Below are 19535 nucleotides of genomic sequence, written 5' to 3' on the forward strand. Positions count from 1 at the left end.
ACATGGCTGACAACCAGAACCAGCTTGGTAGGCTGCTTTGAAGACAAGTGCAGTGCTTACTCCTTACATTACACACTACATTCAGAGAGCGACTCCCAGCTGAATTAGACCAAACCATTGAAACCAAAATCATCATCATCTTTTATTCATACCACCAGTGAGCAAGTTGAGGGGAAAAAACCCCACAAGTGCAGCCCAATATACAAAAGAAAAAATTAGGAAAAAAGAGTCCTATCATCTTCCTTTCCTTCAGAAGCTCTTCCAGTGTGTTTTACCGCTCAGGAGCCAGTCCTGGATAAGCGAGTCCAGACACGTATCTGTGATTGTAGGGGGCTGGGCATCCACTGTTGGTGCCTCTGAGCACGCTGGCATGTGGAGACAGAGGAGGAGAATTCACTTCTTACTGGCCTTCACTGCCGACTTGGTGACCTTGGCAGATCCACCAGTCTTCTTCTCGACAGCCTTGATCACCCCCACAGCCACCGTCTGCCTCATGTCACGCACAGCAAAGCGCCCTGCCAGAGAAGGAACACCCGTTAGATGAAGACAAGGACCGAGTAGGAGACTTCCTGGATATTGGGAGGGGTTTCTATGCTAATGCCTGGAGTTTGGTTTGCGGATGGGAGAGCTGCAATTTGTGGATTAATGCCTTGCAGAAGCATTTTATTACTCAAGCTAGTGAAGGGGTAGGTCTACGTTTACCTCCCATTGCTATGGAGAGCAGTAGTCATCTTAAACCAGAGTTGCCGTGTTAGGACCTGTTCAAACAGACCCTCATCAAGAGCCAGACTTGGACCAATACAAGGAATAGGAAATCTTACCAAGAGGTGGGTACTCTGAGAAGCTCTCCACACACATGGGTTTGCCAGGAATCATCTGCACAATGGCAGCATCTCCAGACTTCAGGGCCTTGGGATTGTCCTCCAGCTTCTTGCCAGACCTGCGGTCGATCTTCTCCTTCAGCTCTGCAAACTTGCAGGCGATGTGAGCAGTGTGGCAATCCAGCACTGGGGAGTAGCCAGCAGCGATCTGGCCAGGGTGGTTCAGGATGATGACCTGCAGAGAAAGAAGAGGGGGAAAAAATTCAAAATCAAGCAACTGGTCACATTTCAAGGAGACTGGTGAGCAGCAATGGGGATTGGACTTTACAGATCCCTCGTCACTAACCTGGGAGGTGAAGCTACCAGCCTCCATGGGAGGGTCGTTCTTGCTGTCTCCGGTCACGTTCCCACGCCGGATGTCTTTCACAGACACGTTCTTCACGTTGAACCCAACATTGTCACCCGGCAGCGCCTCTGCCAGAGCCTCGTGGTGCATTTCCACCGACTTCACCTCTGTGGTGACATTGGCAGGGGCAAAAGTCACCACCATGCCGGCCTTCATGAAGCCAGTCTCCACGCGGCCCACAGGGACCGTTCCGATACCTGGGGAGACACGTACTGGTTAGTTTGGTGTTCATGAGCTAAAACAAGGTTATTTGGAGAGGAAGGAATAGGAGATGCAACAAGCAGAGACCACCAGCTCTTTGCTTCAGCATCCTCTGTCCAGAGGCCCTATTCAGTCTTTTGGGCATTAAGGGGAAATACAGCAATCTTGTCAGCCCAGCATTGCCAAGAGGTGGGTGTGACGGAGTCTTCATCCCAGACACTCCGTAGGGAAGTGTCCCCAGTAAACATGAGCTACAGTTTAGGTGGAATTACACCACCTTAAAATGGCAGCCACCATTTTACATGTTCCTTTTAGGGGAGAGTTCTTCTGTCCCAGCCCTGCTGGGAAACGCTTCTCCCACACTCACCGCCGATCTTGTAGACATCCTGCAGGGGCAGGCGGAGGGGTTTGTTGATGGGGCGGGAAGGAGGGATAATGGAATCCAGGGCTTCCAGCAGTGTTGTACCAGAAACGTTTCCTTCCTTCCTCGTAATGCTCCAGCCTTTGAACCAAGGCATCTGCAATGTATGTATGCGGGGGGAGAGGAGGAGATTATTGTAATTGACATCTCATGAGTCACCTGCAGAGCTCAGGTGAACTTGTCAGCAGGTCCCAAGTATTCCACCTCCAAAAGATTCTCTTTCCTCCCCCCCAAAAAGTTTAAACTAAGCAGAGGTGCATTCCTTGAGATTTGTGGGAATGAACAAGAAACATATCTTTAAGCTCAGCCTCCATCAAGCCATGGAGAAGGCCTGCGCTTTTAAGTGAAATCCTAGCTCAAGGCAGTGAGCTAATGACAGTCCAATTTAGAGACTCTCAGAGGGCCAGTGTCTTATTGCAACACGGAGCCCAGCAGTAGTAACTTTAAGCTGAACTCATACCAGTTTACAAACCACCCACTCTCTCCATGTGTAAGCCAATGCCTGCCCCAACCCCCCAGATGTCTCCAAACCTCTCTACTAGAGGGGCCATGTAGAAACAGGCAGGCTACTCACATTGGCACTGGCCTCCAGCATGTTGTCCCCATGCCAGCCAGAGATGGGCACGAATGCCACAGAGGCTGGGTTGTAGCCGATCTTCTTGATGTAGGTGCTCACTTCCTTGGTGATCTCCTGGTAGCGCTTGCCGCTGTAAGGGGGCTCCGTGGAGTCCATCTTGTTCACCCCAATGATGAGTTGCTTCACCCCCAGCGTGTAGGCCAGCAGGGCATGCTCCCGGGTCTGCCCGTTCTTAGAGATGCCAGCTTCAAACTCTCCCACCCCGGCTGCCACAATCAGCACTGCACAGTCAGCCTGGGGAGGGAAACAGGCCACGAGAACAAGTTCATACTGGGAACTAGGGGACGATTAGGGATGTGACAGACCTAGGTACCCTACAGATAAAGGAGATCCTCTTCCCCCACTTCCACTCCCCCCACAAAAAATCAGTCTCTCTCAGGAGGGACTGGCAGCCCTTCCTGGTAAAGGCCTAAAAGCTGCACCACAACCCCACACCTAGAGCCCAATGCATCTAGTGGCAATGTTATTCCTTGCAATGCTAAGGTCACAAGACTAGTTTGCAGTTAAATTATGGCCTTATTGGGATGCCACAAGGCATAGCCGCAAACCCAACATACTCAAACTCTTTACATGCATTCGGCTGCCCCAGCCTGTACCTGAGAGGTGCCGGTGATCATGTTCTTGATGAAGTCTCTGTGGCCAGGGGCATCAATGATGGTGATGTAGTACTTGGTGGTCTCGAACTTCCACAGGGAGATGTCAATGGTGATCCCACGCTCCCGCTCCGCCTTCAGCTTATCCAGCACCCAGGCGTATTTGAAGGAGCCCTTCCCCATCTGTGTGGAAGGAGACAGACACCAGTTACAGCGGGGCAGGCATGCTACCAGAGAAACAGGCACAAGCCAGGGACAGTCCCTCCCCACAAGGGGCGTTAAATGCCGGGGCAGGGGTGTGTGTGCAATATTTTAAGCAGATTCCCCCTGCCTGGAAGGGGATACCTGCCCCAGTGGTGCCTAGTCACTGCAGAGCCATATACTAGGGTGCAAGTACAGGGAACCCAGAGGTAGGTGAATGGTCCCTGCTCTAGGGGAGGTGGGGGGCAGGCATGGGGCAGTGTTTACCCCCACCCCATTGTAACACCATAGCATTAAAGGGTTACACTGCAGGCCCGGAAAGGGCCCGATTCCCCAATCCCCACAGGGCTCAACACCTTGTGGGAGGTTAAGGAGCCAGAGGGGGGCCTTAGAGGCCGCTGGGCCCGTTAGGGGGGGTGCAGGTGAGTCGGAAATGCCCCCACCTCGGCTGCCTCCTTCTCGAACTTCTCGATGGTTCGCTTGTCGATGCCCCCGCACTTGTAGATGAGGTGCCCGGTGGTGGTGGATTTCCCCGAGTCTACGTGGCCGATGACCACGATGTTGATGTGGGTTTTCTCCTTGCCCATGGTGCCGGAGGGAGCGCGAGCGGGACCTGCAGGGAAGACCCCCGGGGCAGAGTTACAGCAGAGCCCCTGGGAGCGGAGCGGTTGACGCTGAGCCGCTCCGGTGTGACTCCGGAGTGAAAAGCCAGCGTCACACAGGGCGGGACACAGCAGAGCAAGCCCTGCAGCCAGACACACTGTTAGGGGCTCCGATCCCCCGCAACCGGGCTAGAACCGGAGCCCAGCCCTCCCGCTATATTCACACGAGCCAATTCGGATCGAGCGTTCGCTCCCAGCCCACCCTCCAGCGAGCTGCCTCAGAGCAGTACGGACTGTGCGCCCCCTCCCCAGCCCCGAGAGCCCCCAAAAAACCCGCTCACCACGAGTCACGTTTCCCTAATCGGTCTCCAAACAGCAGCCACCGCCCGGCCCGGGGCTTTTAAAGAGCCCGCGGGGGAGGAGCCAAGCGGCCCCATTGAGGCGGCCCCGCCCCGCCCATTGAGAGGGGTTAATTCAATTAGACCCCAGTACCTGGCCGGCCCCCTATGACGGGGGGCAGTACAGGCAGGGGTTCCCCCCTCCCCGCACTAGGCTAGCCCTGGAGCTTGGGCCAGAACCCGACCCCTTCCCAGCACCCCCCTTCCCAGGCTTTGGGGGAGTCGGGCTCTCGGAGCTGCAGGCCTTCCCCCGCCCCCCCCTCTGCAGAGCCAAACACGGGGAGGGTTGGCCGGTGTGAAAACTTCACCCCCATCCGTCTGGCCCTGGCAATGCCCCTCTAGCCCTGCCTTGGAGTCAGCCCTGCCCTTCCTCTGCTGCCCTAACCCATCTCTGGCTAGTCCAGCTCTTGGGGACCCCCCAGTCACAGCTAATGCTCCCCCAGTGATGACCCCCACCAGCAACTGCACGTCCAGTTCCCGCTCCCCATCGCTCTGCTCTGCCACGCACACTCCTCTCCACCTGCAGACCCCTGGCCCTTGCTGGTCACTCCTGGGCTTTGCCGAGGCCTCCCCAGTTCCACAGACCAGACCTGGCCTGGACCCAGCTTTTTTTTAGCCTTGGGCTTCCCCAGGCACAGCTGTGCCCCTCCTCACCCCCAACTCCCCTTCTGTGCTAAGCCTGGATTCAAATGCTGAACACAACAGCCAGTCCTAGCTATACTGTGTGGTTTGGGGTTAGCGTCTTTCCCTCTCCTGGCCATGGAGCTGTGTTCAGACCATAAGTAACTTATGATCAAATTAATATTTGAACCCCATCCTTCAGAGAGACACAGATCTCTGTACCTGTACTCCCTGCTCTCATGGGAAGACAGAGGCCCAGGGCCTCCATTGAGCTCAAGGGGAGATAGGAATTTAAATGCCTTGAAAGATCTGGGCCAGAGTTATTAAAACACTAATCACATTAGTAGAAAGAAACCCAAGAAAAAATACCTCTCTGTCAATGGGAAACATTTACTTGGACAACTGAGTGATAGGAAATCATGGAAAGAATATGAAACAAAGAGATAGGCCCAAGCTGAAATCCCACAGCTAATTCCCCTGTATTTTAGGGATATTCAAATCCAAACTTATTGGCTACCCAATCTCTGCAACAAGCTGGAACCAAAAGTCCAGAAGCCAGTAGCCCTTAAGCTTGAGGAAGTTCAGAATTGGGCCTAGGTGTGATGTTTGTACATCAATCCCTTTCTGAATGTTAGGTGGGGTGGAATATCTGGTGAGCTCAGGCTTGGTTGGTTTTCTCACAATACTGGGTACAATCAAGGCCATGAGGCTGAGCCTGCTTCTGTTAAAGTCAATAGCAAAATTCCTGTTGACCACATGGGATCAGGAATGGGGCCTGCACCTTGGACATTGATCCCACTACCTAATTGCTACTTTACAAGGAGGCAACGTTTGCAAACTGCGGTTCCTCCTCTTCAGCAACATGGTCTGTATTTAGGCACCTGATTATATTGGCCTGATTTTCAGAGATCTGGGCACTCACAGCTCTCATAAATAATAGGAATGAATATCTAGTTCTTACAGCACATTTCATCCATAGATCTCAAAGCACTTTGCAAAGGAGATCAGTACCATTACCTTCCCCACACCCCCATTCCAGGTGGGGAAACTGAGGCATAAAGCAAGGTAATGACTTGTCTAAGGTCAGCAGGCTAGTGGAACAGTCAGGAATAGAATCCAGGTCTCCTGAGACCCAAACTGGTGCCCTATCCACGAGACAACCCTATATCCACTGTGTACTGGAGGGCTGCTAGTGACGCTGACCTTGAGAAATTCAGGCTTAAACATATTGCCCTAAACGCGAATGAGCCCAAAACACCAGTCGAGCGTATCAAAAAATCAGTCAGACTAAACAAGAGTAAAATCTCAGAACGCTGACAGTTCTCAGAAGAGATTTCTTTCCCCTCCCACCCAGCACACTGTGCTTCTGGAAGGGTTAAAGGCAAGAAAGAGGCATTTTATTTCATTTCTTCAGCCTAGTTTCCTTTTTAGATATTTTTTTTTATTTCCAGAGCTACAGTGGGGAGTGAGAGAAATGGCTAGCTCAGGGGCTGGAAATGAGCAGATGCTGGAATATGGGCATGTCTAGGATTGCCCCACAGCCTAAAGCTTCAGGATCTCCATGTGGAATTTTTGGGATCTCCCTCCCCCCCCATGTTTTCTGGAGAACCCAAGTTTCAATTTAAACAAAGAAAACAAAGCTCCCTTCAGCCTGTGATTGAGCCATAGATCTTGGAAGACACTCAGAAAAGAGTGAAATGCCCCATTCACCTCAACTGGGTATGAACTCTCTCACCTAAATAGCATCATCCAGAGGTGGCAACATAGTTAACTCCTTCCCTGTTGGTCACCTAGCTAATATGCAGCGCCAGGGTGAGTACATTCCTGCCGAATGCATTTTAATATGGAAAGGCTGCAAGGTGCAAAGCTGTAAGTGCCTGGCTGTTTTATGAGATATTTGATTTTGGGGATCTCAGCACAGCACTGCCCCTTGCCCCTCCCCAGGGGACAGCAATGCCCCAGCTTAGTGCAGGGGAGGTTCCCTAGCCAATATTAAACCACTCTTGCACCATTGTTTACATGATTAACAGGCTACCTACATCATCCCCCTGCTCCAAGTCCCCCCTCTGCACACACACCCCTCTTTTTGCCTTACAGCATCTCAGATCTTAGCTGGGTGGGACCTAACCTTTGGGTCAGTGGTTTGAGTCTGGCCCAGGGCCTTGGCAGCCATCAGCTTTGGAGCTGTGTGGTGACTGTAGAATGGGTTCTGTGAAATGTGCTGTCTGGGGCTGTCTGTACATTTCTCAGCAGACAGGGACCCATATCACATTAGCCTCCCCCTCTTCAGAGTGGCCAACAATGGAATGGGCCACGGAGAGGAAAAGATGATCCAGTGCCTGGGACTCGGCAGATCCTGCTCTGCCACAGAACTCCTGTGTGTCCTTGGGCAAGTCACGCCGGTTTCTCGCTGCCTCAGTTCCCCACCTGTACAATGGCATAACAGCATACTACAAAAATGGGAGCCATACAAGTGCCTAATATAGATGGCGAGAGGCCAAGCCTGAAGTGTGGGGAAGCTTGCCTGGCCATTGCTGGAGATAAACAGAGGACTTCAATCTCTGCTCCGAATTTTTACAGGGGTACATGGTAAAGGATACATGCAGGGCCCTAAGTCAGTCTCCTCCCCATCTCTGACTTGGCCCCTCACTTCCCACGCTCTCAGTGGCAGTGTGGGCTGGCCATGCGTCTCCTTGGATGCTGAGGGCCCTGTCAACAGCACAGTTAAGCTGTCTTGCCACTGGTTCCAGAGGGCTGCACTTCTGACCCCAGCTCTCCCTTCGCTTTCAAATCAAAGAGTGGGGTTGGGTGATCTGAAGAGATGACTCCTCACACCCACCAATATGCCTCTGAGACAGTGAGAGCGGGGCCGTGCACGGCGGTTGGTGGCGCTGGGATAGACGTCGGAGTGAATTCATGTCATATGGATGTTGCTCAGTGACGCTTGGAGAGCTCATTTAAACGGCTTGAGGTTCACGTTTATGACCCAAGGGGTTAAAAGCCACAGCACTTCCTTGGCCACAGAGTGCCTGCAAAGTGACTGTGGGCCGGGGCTGGTTAATTTTAACAAGGCTTTGTTCATGAGTGGTGGGGAGGAGTGCAGGGTTGTGAAAAGGCCCCATTTAACACACCTGAGCAAGGACTGGGTTCTGTTTGAAGCTGAACTCCCCCTTTGATGCGATTAGAGAGTTTATCAGCCCTTCTCTTGTTTCCCCACTGCCACTAGCAACCACTCTCCCCCTTCTCTCTCAAGCAGACCACTGGAGTCTCCCTGCAATGTCTCTCTCTAATGTATCGCAATTGCCAGAGCAACAGTGTGTGTGTAAAAAGAACAGGAGGACTTGTGGCACCTTAGAGACTAACCAATTTATTTGAGCATGAGCTTTCGTGAGCTACAGCTCACTTCATCAGATGCAGGGAAGAGATGAATCATCTCCCAGCAACTCCAGGCTTTTTACCCCCTGCAGTGCTGCTAAAGAGGACAGCGCCTTCTCCACATTCAGGGGTCACTCTGTTTGTTGAGTTAGGCCTGGGAGCAGCCTCCTGGTACGGACTTGCATCCAGGCTCAGATAGCTGCTAGAATGTCTCTGTATCAGGGGCCAAATCTGAACCTCATGGCGCTTGGATACAGGCCCAGATTTATGAGTATTTGGATCCAGAGCACTGGTTCTGCCCATCACAGAGCTCAAACGTTGGGATTTGGTCCTGTCTTGAACAACAACACCTGTTCACCGCGGCTGGACCTAGCCACTTGTCTGACATGAGCCACTGAATGGCCACAGTAACAAAATTCAGGAGCTACTGAAATGCTGGATTCACACCATCAACCTGTGCCGCAATCAACCCCCTCTTGCCGCATTCAGGAGGGATTAATGGCTGCCTTTAGCCCCTCTGTAAAGCTGCCATAAAGCCCCCTTAGGAAATACCACAGCATAGAGGAGGCTTCCCCATAATAACACACAGAACCAGTGTGACTGGCTCTGGAGCACCCCCTCGAGGAGCCCCCAGGACATGTCTGCTACAGACTAGGGGGCAGGGGGCGTTGGCACAGGACGAAGTAGGTGTGGCCATGACTTTCCTACTCCAATCCCCAGCTATTTCCTTGGCTGTTACATCTTGCAGGCGTCACTTGAGTTGCTCTAAACTGTGCCAGGAGTGCTGTGAACCCCAGCAGCTCCAGGATAGGGTTGGCACTTTGTATTGCCTCCTGGTCCCTGCACTGGGCTCAGCATCAGCACACAGCTAACTGTAGGCCTGTCTCTTATGCACGATGAATATTTAACAGAGCCCTGAAGTCTGAGACCCTTGTGTATGTAAACTTGTATATTACACACGCTGGATTAGCTGTGAGATCTGCACGCGACTCTGTGTCCGACTCACTAAAGCGCTGTATCCGTTCATAGCAGGATGTCCCAATCTACTAGTGGGTATTCTCCCAGCAGACCACGAGGCTAAGCTTGCTGAAAAATTATTCATCGTTGATTGTGTTTTCTGCTCCACCACGATTTTGAATAGTTTGCATTTCCCAAGCAGCGTTCCTTGGAGAATCTCAAAATGCTGCCTGAACATGAATGAACTATGCCTCAAAACACCGCTGTGAGGCAAGTATTATTCTCACTTTGCAGATGGGGAAACTGAGGTAATTGGCTAAAGCTCACACAGCAAGTCACTGGCACTAACAGCTGGGAATAGAATCCAGGTGTCTGAACGCTAATTAACAAAATCCTCACTGGCCTAGAAACATGTGTTGACTGATTGTGCAATTTTGCCGACTAGTGGCCAAAAGTCATAAATGCTCCTTCAAGTGAAAGTAGCAAGAGCCAAATTTTGGTGCCTGACTGGTATTGCTCACAATGGCTCCAGTTTTAGGGTGACCAGATCTCCTGATTTTATGGGGACAGCCCCAATTTTTTAATCTGTTTTTTATATACGCTCCTATTACCCCCCACCCCCGTCCCGATTTTTCACATTTGCTGTCTGGTCACCCTATCCAGTTTTGGCCTGTGGGTGGCCAAACTGATGTTAGTGAGGCCAGGACAGAGGTGGGCAAAGGTATTTTTATGTCAAGCACCTTAGCAAAATCATAAGAACATAGGAATGACCATACTGGGTCAGACCAAAGGTCCGTCTAGCCCAGTATCCTGTCTTCCGCCATTGGGCAATGCTAGGTGCCCCAGAGGGAATGAACAGAACAGGTCCTCATCAAGTGTTCTATCCCCTGTCACCCATTCCCAGCAATCTTCTAATGAGATATAGGTATTTCTCCATGTATTGGCTACTTGCTGGTGTATAATCTACAGAAAGTGCCATGTGCTAGGAAAGTGAGTTTCTGTCAGAAACTGGCAGGAGAGTTGAGAGTATATTTACCCACACTGGAAGTTGGCCAGGACACCAGGGTTAAAAATGGGGGAAAATTTTCATCCCTAGATCTCAAAGCACTTTAAAAAGGAGGCCAGTATCTTTATTCCAATGGGAAACTGAGGCACAAAGAAGTGGTGACTTGCCCAACCAGGGCCCTCATTCTCTTTCTTTCCATATGAGATCATTTCTGCCAAACTCACAACCCCCCAGTCCAAAATGAGTCACTGTAAGTGGCAATATATCTAGCATTTGCCCCCACTTGTTTAATGGTCTCATTCAAATGATGGTAATTTAGCGACTGTTTTAGTACTTCCTTAAAGGGAAGAGCACCCCCTGCTGGAACACCAACACCTCTGTGATCATAGAAGGTTTCCCATCCATATACAGAGCACACACTTCTCTGCTGAGCTGATATAAAATCTGTGACAAGTCTAGCCAAAGGGGAAATAGCTGCAAGCTAATAGCACCTCTGGAGCCCGTTATAAGTGGTCAGTAATAAAGCAAGCCTGTTCTCCGGAGTGACACTAGGATACATTTCCTAATGCTGCTTGGCAACTGATTCCAGTGTTATGTGTCTGCCAATGACTAGGAAAAAAATTCTGCCTAAAACAATTAGTGCTCAGGGACTAAACTTAATTTCCCTTTATCTGTCTCTTTCACAGCTAGCCTCAGATCACACTGGGTCCTACGTGAAGCAGAGGCCTTCGTACTTCCCGCCAAGATCATGAAAACTAGACTACCTCCACTGAGGGCCCTGGAGAATTGACGACTCCATGGAACTGCAGTGATCCCAGCTGGCTGTGTTAGCAGTGATCTCATGCTTGGAGGAACAGTACAAAGCTCAGTGAGTTAGGGCCCAGAGCCTCAAAGGTATTTAGATGGCTCACGGCTAATAGGAGTGAGGCACCTAAATACTTTTGTGAATCTGAGCCTAGGTGTGTATGTGTTTATTGTTATTCTATATCCTTTATTAGTTTGAGTTTATTTATGATCATGTCTAACTATTTATGTATCTTTGCATATGTAGAATGGGAAAGACATGCCAAGCCACAAAAAAGAATCCCTGGCCTGAAGTCAAAGGGTCCAGTCCTGCAGCCCCTATTCACAAGAAGTAGGCCACTGCCTTGACCCTGCAAGCTGCTCCATGCAAGCAGACACTTCAGCAGCCCTAGAGAACAGCTTTCAGAATCAGGTTCAGGGGGCTTCTCAAATAAGTAAGAACTGAAATAGGGGGCCCTCTGCATAGGCAGGCCCCTGTGAAGACCCAGTAAAGTCAATGGAGCCTTCTGGGATGCATGGAGGAGTTTGCAGAATCAGGGTCTGAAGCTATGTACCTACTTATTACACCCCATTATTTCTCCTTCTTTCTCTGTTGATTCATCTCTGTTGATTTCTTCACCTGAGTCCTTAATGACCTGTTATTATTCTGTAGTATTCTTTATTATTATCATTTATTTATATAACCATAGCTATTTACTATTGTTCCTCATTTTCTCATCATCTCTCTTTATTACCGTATATTGATTAGTCCTCATTATGCATCTTTCTCTGGCTTTACAGATGTGTCAGGCTCTGTTGATTTCAGCCCTGACTCTGCTCCCATTAGCCTTTATCTTTGTTAATTGAAAAGTAGGACTTGTGGCACCTTAGAGACTAACAAATTTATCTGAGCATAAGCTTTCCTGAGCTACAGCTCACTTCATGGGATGCATTCAGTCCTTTGTTAATTGGTATTCATCCCTCTGCTGATCGTTTATTCATTATTATTATTATAATAGGGCTGAACTGAGGCCTCTCAGCCCCGCCCCAGAGCCAGGGCCCCCTGCTGGCTCCCCAGCACCCTGGCAGTAGGTGAAGGGAGGGACTTAATCTGCTTTGTTTATCCCTTCCACGTGTTTCTCTCCATGTGGTTCCAAGGGGGCGTGGCTAAGCAGCCCGGAGTCAGTGATTGGTGCTGGGCATTCGGAAGGGGCGTGGTTAGGTTGGTACCCGCTCCCGGGCCAGGTTTAAATGGACTGGGAGGGGGGCGTGAGGAGCGTAGCTGCTGTTCTCCCGGGGCTGTGAACCCAGGTAGGTACCCGTCGTGTAGGGTTTTGTGGCTCGGCTCGGGGGTTCGTAGCTGGGCTTGTCTGTGCCCAGTTCTGAGCTCCCCTGGGATCCTGGTCTTTTCCCTGTCCCACGGGCTAGAGATGGGAGATTGGGTGGGGAGGGGCAGTACCTGCCACGATGCCTCTGGCAGGAGGGTGGGGTGGTGACTTTCTTCCCAGACCTAGTCGTCAGCCTGGGCTAGGAACAGGCTAAGGGTGGCCTGACGCATCTTGTCATTGACTTCCTGAGTGAGGGACTGTTCCCTTCACCCCTCCCCTCTGTGAGCTCTGTTGTACTGGCAAGCCCAGCGCTCTGACAGGGGCCCTCCCCCAGTGATGCAGGTGCTGTGAATTGGGCTGAAGGGCAGTCACAGGAGGCTACTGTTCTTGCATGATCACTGGCTAGAAAGCACTCGGTGCTGGCTGCTTGGGAGCAGTTCAGAGGGACTGGTCTCTGCTCAGATGGGGCAGGGGGGGGATGATAAAACCTCCTCCAGGAGCTGTGTCTTGTAGCTAACAAAGCTAAAGCTTTGGCAGTCTGGTCAGTGACCACAAACTCTCCTAGCCAGTTGCCTCTGGTACCTATGTATGCGGGACCAGGAGTCTCCAAGCAACTCTACTTGCTCTACCTTCCCCTGTTCATTTAGAAACCTGGTCCCCGGTTAAACCTGTACTTGGCAATAAACCTGCATCCTTGCTAGTTTTGCGGTTGCTCTGTGTGGAGCAAAGCTGAGCATGGCCCAGGGGTGGGGGGAGGGGTTGTGTGGGGGCAGGGAGCCTGTCTTAAACCCCCTCTTTGTTATAGAAACCAGCACCATGGGAAAAGAGAAAATCCACATCAACATTGTGGTGATCGGCCATGTGGACTCTGGGAAATCGACTACTACTGGGCACCTCATCTACAAGTGTGGGGGCATTGACAAGAGAACCATTGAGAAGTTTGAGAAGGAGGCAGCTGAGGTTGGGGCAATGGTGCCAAGCAGACTGGCTCCGAAGTGCCTTTAACTCATTCTGTGGGGCTGTGTGGGGTTGCTGTCAGATGTGTGACTCAGTCACTGCATAAGTTGTGACTCTTAGAGCCATGAAATCCAAACCTCTGGGGTGGGGGTGGGGGGCGCCTGGAGAGCCAAGAGGCTGTTCATATGTTTGGGGTGCATTAGCACATCTGCCACTTCAAGGTCCTGTCTACACTAAGGAAGTTTGCGTCAGTTTCTCTATACTGACCTTACCCTAAGCGTGTCTCTAATAGTCCCTTTTGCAAGCCCCCTGCTCACCAAATTGTATAACTGTAGACTGGGGAGGGGTCTGACACCAATTGTTCCAGTTAATGGCAGTTCTAAAAGCCATGGGAATCCCACTTGCAAACAGCACCCCAGTTAAAGCAATCTTATGTTGAGGGGGAAATGGGAGCTGTTCCCTAGTGAGTACTTGTGCCCAGCCCTAAACACCTAGTGTAACTGGTGCCTCCTCCCACGCAGATGGGGAAGGGATCCTTCAAATATGCCTGGGTGCTGGATAAGCTGAAGGCCGAGCGGGAGCGTGGGATCACCATTGACATCTCCCTGTGGAAGTTTGAAACCACCAAGTACTACATCACCATCATTGATGCCCCTGGCCACAGAGACTTCATCAAGAACATGATCACCGGCACCTCTCAGGTACGGACTGGCCCTGCTCCGGGTGAAGGTGATGAGGTGCCTAAGCAGCTAGAACTGTGGCATGCTCTTATACTGTGTCCCCTCCCTACCCCAGGCTGACTGCGCAGTGCTGATTGTGGCAGCCGGGGTGGGAGAGTTTGAAGCTGGCATCTCTAAGAACGGGCAGACCCGGGAGCATGCCCTGCTGGCCTACACGCTGGGGGTGAAGCAACTCATCATTGGGGTGAACAAGATGGACTCCACGGAGCCCCCTTACAGCAGCAAGCGCTACCAGGAGATCACCAAGGAAGTGGGTGCCTACGTCAAGAAGATCGGCTACAACCCAGCCTCTGTGGCATTTGTGCCCATCTCTGGCTGGCATGGGGACAACATGTTGGAGGCCAGTGCCAAAGTAAGGAGCATGCTTCTTTCTGCATGCCTCGTGGAGGCCAGATCTGAGTGCTGGGATGGAATGACGGGCTGGGGAAGCTGCACAGAACCTATGGGCATGGGGGAACCACGCTCTCAGCCAGGGCTCTAAGTGGAGCATGGGTAGGATCTGGGGGCTCACAGAGCTTTATTTCTTCAAGGTATGTTTTTCTCCCCCATACGTGGAGAGGCTGTTTAGCGCCAGGTGGGCGCAAATGCCTCCTAGGAGATGCCTGGCACTCTCGGGCCCTGCCTAGCTTCAGTCTTGCCTCCTGTCTGTTTGTAGATGCCTTGGTTCAAAGGCTGGAAGATCACTAGGAAGGATGGGAATGCTGCAGGCACCACTCTAATGGAAGCTCTGGATTCCATTATTCCTCCTTCCCGCCCAATTAACAAGCCACTCCGTCTGCCCCTGCAGGATGTCTACAAGATCGGCGGTGAGCATGGGGGGGAGGAGCTTACTGGGCATGGTAGCCCCTTCTCTAGGCCACACGATGATGCCACTATCTCTATCCCGCAGGTATCGGAACGGTCCCCGTGGGCCGCGTGGAGACTGGCTTCATGAAGGCCGGCATGGTGGTGACTTTTGCCCCCACCAACATCACCACGGAGGTGAAGTCGGTGGAAATGCACCACGAGGCTCTGGCAGAGGCGCTGCCGGGTGACAACATTGGGTTCAACGTGAAGAACGTGTCTGTGAAAGACATCCGGCGTGGGAATGTGGCCGGAGACAGCAAGAACGACCCTCCCATGGAGGCCGGTAGCTTCACCTCTCAGGTCAGGGGTGCGAAAACAACGGGGCTGGTTGACTCCAAATCACTCCTTCCTGGGTGTAGGAGGCTGTACTTCATGCTAGGCCAGTCTTGCAAATAAGCAACGCTGTTTCCAACACTACTACTGTATATGCTAGTACAATTGCTCCAGCCACTCTGTTTGCATGGAGATGTCTGAGTGGACCGGGTGATCAGACAGCAAATGGGGATGGGAGGGTAATAGGAGCCTATATAAGACCCTAAAATCGGGACAGCTGGTCATACTATGAGTGGAAGAGGACAAATGGCTCTCCCAGCCTGCACAAGAGTAATCCGTGCCATGCCCTTAGGTTAGGTCAAATTAGCAAATCTGGAGCTAATCCCCGTGAACGGAAAAGGGAAGGTGTGTTTTTGTCTTGCCCCACCCTGAAGGACCTGGTACCAGCAGCCACATAACCACGAGCTCTCCTCCTTCCTACCTAGGGTGACCAGATGTCCTGGTTTTTGTTTTTTTTAATAGGGACAGTCCTGATATTTGAGGCCATCTTATACAGGCTCCTATTAACCCACCCACCCCCGTCCCAATTTTTCACAGTTGCTATCTAGTCGCCCTATTCCCACCCCATCTCCATTTTGCCACTGTCATTGGTGCCATTAGTCATGTAGTGCCAGACGTTCATGGCAGGAGGCTTCTGAACAATAGCTGTCCACCCATAGCTGCTAAAAGTAGTCCGAGAACCACCTGAAGTTAGCTAGAGTTATTATTGGCAACTGCACTCCCTCTAACACTGTTCTCTGCATGGTTGCTACCCCTAATGAACAGATTGCTTTGAGACAAACGCCCAGAGCGCTTGCTGTGACAGCCGGTCATGTTAAGAGCATACAGTAACCGTTCCTGTCTATTCCTCTCCAGTTGTAACAGATGGATTGTAACCTCTTAAGGACAGGGCCAAGCTTCTCACAGTTCAAGTTTGCTACCACTAGGCACTGTGCAATGTGGATATTTTTACTTTCAATCTCATCGGCTCTGGCAAGCTAGATAGTGCTTGCACCAACAGAACTAGGCCCACAAAAATCAAGCAACGGGACCAATTCACCTTAACTACACCAGATTCTAAGATGGCTTCTAAAAAGCTTAGTCCTTAGATTCCCTACATAGCCCTCACAACAGGGGTTCCCCAAGAACAAATGAGCAGGAGAACCTTCTGCTGCTCATCCAGGTTTCATAACCAACTCCTCCTTTGCAGGTCATCATCCTGAACCACCCAGGCAAGATAGCTGCTGGCTACGCCCCAGTGCTGGATTGCCACACTGCTCACATTGCCTGCAAGTTTGCAGAGCTGAAGGAGAAGATCGACCGCAGGTCTGGCAAGAAGCTGGAGGACAATCCTAAGGCCCTGAAGTCTGGAGATGCTGCCATTGTGCAGATGATTCCTGGCAAACCCATGTGTGTGGAGACCTTCTCAGACTACCCACCTCTTGGTAAGACTATAATGGATGGGATAAAGTAGGTACTGCCCTCTAGCACTGGTACATCTGCCTTCGAACCAGGTAACTAAATTGCTATGACCAATCTAGATCACAGGGCACTTATTCTTGCTAGTGTCTGTGCAGGGATCTGTGGTCCTAGCTCTGCAGGGAACAATAGTAGTCCGTACAAGTGCTGGCCTCTGACTTCATGGGAATCTATTAGAAGCCCAGCACAAACACAAGAACTAGGGGTCACTAAATGAAATTAATAGGCAGCAGGTTTAAAACAAACAAGAATGGACTTTTTCACACAATGCAGTCAACCTGTAAAACTTCTTGCCAGAAGATGTTGTGAAGGCTAAGACTATAACAGGGTTCAAAAAAGAATAGGTCCATCAATGGCTATTGGCCAGGATGGGCAGGGATGGTGTCCCTAGCCTCTGTTTGCCAGAAGCTGGAAATGGGTGATTGGATGGATCATTTGATTGCCTGTTCTGACAGTGTCCAATGCCAGGTGCCCAGAGAGAATGAACAGAAGGCAGGATACTGGGCTAGATGGACCTTTGGTCTTAGCATATGCCCTCCAACCTAGGGCTAAATCATCAGAGGCTAGACTAGGCCCTGCTGTGGCTGTAAATTCCTTCAATTCCTGTCCCAGAGCTGAGTGCCACTGAGTTAGAGTAAGGAACTGTTGGCAACCTTTGCCCAAAAGAGCCTCATGGGCTGAATAGACAAAGGAAGACAACCACCTAACACTCCTCTCCTCCGACAGGTCGCTTTGCTGTTCGTGACATGAGACAGACGGTGGCAGTGGGTGTGATCAAGGGGGTCGAGAAGAAAGTCAGTGCAGCTGCCAAAGTCACCAAATCAGCTGTGAAGGCCAGTAAGAAATGAAGACTGGCACAATCACCGTCTGGACTTGCTTGTACAGCACAGATTGCTGAGCCTTCAGCAAATGGCACTAGCAGGTGGGATGGGTCTGCCTGACCCCTTGCACTTTAACTTTTCTAACTGTCCTCACTGAATAAACTGCCCATTGGAAAAAGGACCATGGTTTGGTGTGTCTGTACCCACTTCCTCTGGGGTGAGCAGTCCACCCTCTTGGCTATGTCATGGGGGACCTCTCTAACCAATGCTGGCTCCTAACTACAAACAGTGCTGGGGGGGGGAACAATAGATCCCATCAATTTTCCCATGGAATAGCATTTTTTTTCTAGCCCCTGCACTGCCATTCAGCCAGCAAGTACAATGTCTTGGCTTTGGCCTTCTCACCCAGGAATACGTGGACCGCATGGTTCCAAGTGGCAGTTTGAAGGGGGCAGTTGCTGGGTGCTGGAGCTTACCAGTAGCAGGGGCTCCATCGGAGGAGGGGCAGCATCACAGATGCTCACAAGCAGGACAAATGAGAGGTATAGCAGGAGGGGAGGGAAAGCCCAAAGCTGGGGAAACACCAGCAAGAGACCCTGAGCATCTCCTGGCATTGTGGGTTTGAATGGCTGAGTCCTCTCTGGAAAATCCTCAGAGGAGTCCACTTGCCTTTGAGGACATGTGAGGGGGTGTGGAAGTTAGGGTGAGGCACCCTCATTGCCAGTCACTACCACTCCAAGCTGGATGCTTAGCCAGGAGCCCCTAGCTGGCCCTTGTGATGGGAGGGAAGGGTCTGTGACTAGAGGAACTGATGCTAGCTTGTGAGCTTTCTCAATGGGGGTTTTCCAACAGGGAGGGATTAGCAGAAGATGGCCAAAGACTGGCAGTTTGATCCTTAGAACTGAGTTACTGTATGTACCGGTCACTCTCCTCTGGCAGAAGGTGGGTCTAGCTACTCACCTTAACAGAAGGTGAAGGGGTCACATGATCGGTCTAAGTATCTACTACATATTCGTTCCTCCTGTCATGACCTCTTCCATCTAGCAGAGAAAGCTAGAACACAATCCAAGGGCTGGAAGCTGAATCTAAACAAATTCAGACTGGAAGGTGTACGTCTCTAACAATGAGGGCAACTCGCCATTGGACCAACTTACCCCAACGCTGACCATTTTTAAATCAAGATCTGCTTTTGGAATGATTTTGGGGCAGTTCTCTGGCCCATGTTATGCAGGAGTCAGACAAGAAGATCACCGTGGTCCCTTCTCGTCTTGGAAGCTATGAATCTGCTTGCAGCAAAAAAAAAAAGGGGGGGGGGGCTTTTGGGGTGTCTAGATCTTCTACTGCTAGCTTAAAATGGTGCTCCTTCTAAGCAACCTCTTAAGGTTTTTTATGGCCTCTTTCCCTTTTGAGATACTTCCCTCATTCGTTGCCTCCTATCTTGGGTCACTCCAGCAGGAACAGAAATGGTTGCAACCTGCCTTTATTAAATGCCACACATCTTCACCACCCTGGGTGATACTGGCCCTTGCTAAGGAGCTCTCTAGTTCTGAGGCTCCGGGCCGTACTTGAAGCAAAGCCTCAATTGAAGTGGGGAGGGGGGTTAGACCCTTGCAGAGGGCCACTCTAGAGCTAGCAATTCTGGATTTTTGGGAGCCAGGTATCTGTAGCACTCCTCCTCGCAGAAACCTCATGACTAGGCCCCGGCAGAAGCAGACCTGGGAACAGAGATTCTATCCCCTTCACAAAAGGGAATGGGAGGAGCAGGCCAGCAAGGATCATCTACCCTCTGAAGTGTAGCCTATGCTTAAGTTAGCCTGGATACAGTGCCCTTGGGTGGGGAAATATCCATGGCACCCTGAACCCCCTAGTTCTGCTGATCTAACACCGGACACAGATGCAGGTTGACAGAATGCCTCCGTTGACCTAGCTATGATCACTCAAGCAAGTAGAGTTCCTACAGCAACAGAAAAACCCTTCTCTTGTTGTACTCTGGGTATGCTATGGGGCCATAGCTAAGCTGCTGTAGTGCT

The 19535-nt window shown here is 51.1% G+C and overlaps 2 protein-coding genes across 2 annotated transcripts; one reads left to right on the plus strand and one right to left on the minus strand.

The window, feature by feature from the left end:
* Positions 1–129: 129 nt before the first annotated feature.
* On the minus strand, positions 130–4253 carry LOC125624788 (elongation factor 1-alpha, somatic form-like). Its single transcript, XM_048826008.2, has 8 exons — positions 4224–4253; positions 3724–3893; positions 3083–3262; positions 2424–2720; positions 1796–1946; positions 1168–1424; positions 822–1056; positions 130–515 (listed from the first exon to the last, which is right to left on the minus strand). The coding sequence occupies exons 2-8, from the start codon at positions 3865–3867 to the stop codon at positions 394–396; spliced, it is 1386 nt and encodes a 461-aa protein (XP_048681965.1). The 5' UTR covers positions 3868–3893; positions 4224–4253; the 3' UTR covers positions 130–393.
* Positions 4254–13164: 8911 nt separating this feature from the next.
* Positions 13165–17684, plus strand: LOC125624790 (elongation factor 1-alpha, oocyte form). Its single transcript, XM_048826010.2, has 7 exons — positions 13165–13310; positions 13829–14008; positions 14103–14399; positions 14703–14853; positions 14937–15193; positions 16416–16650; positions 17411–17684. The coding sequence occupies exons 1-7, from the start codon at positions 13167–13169 to the stop codon at positions 17530–17532; spliced, it is 1386 nt and encodes a 461-aa protein (XP_048681967.1). The 5' UTR covers positions 13165–13166; the 3' UTR covers positions 17533–17684.
* The last annotated feature ends 1851 nt before the right edge of the window (positions 17685–19535 follow it).

This window comes from Caretta caretta, chromosome 19 (genome assembly GCF_965140235.1).
Source record: "Caretta caretta isolate rCarCar2 chromosome 19, rCarCar1.hap1, whole genome shotgun sequence".
NCBI lineage: Eukaryota > Metazoa > Chordata > Testudines > Cheloniidae > Caretta > Caretta caretta.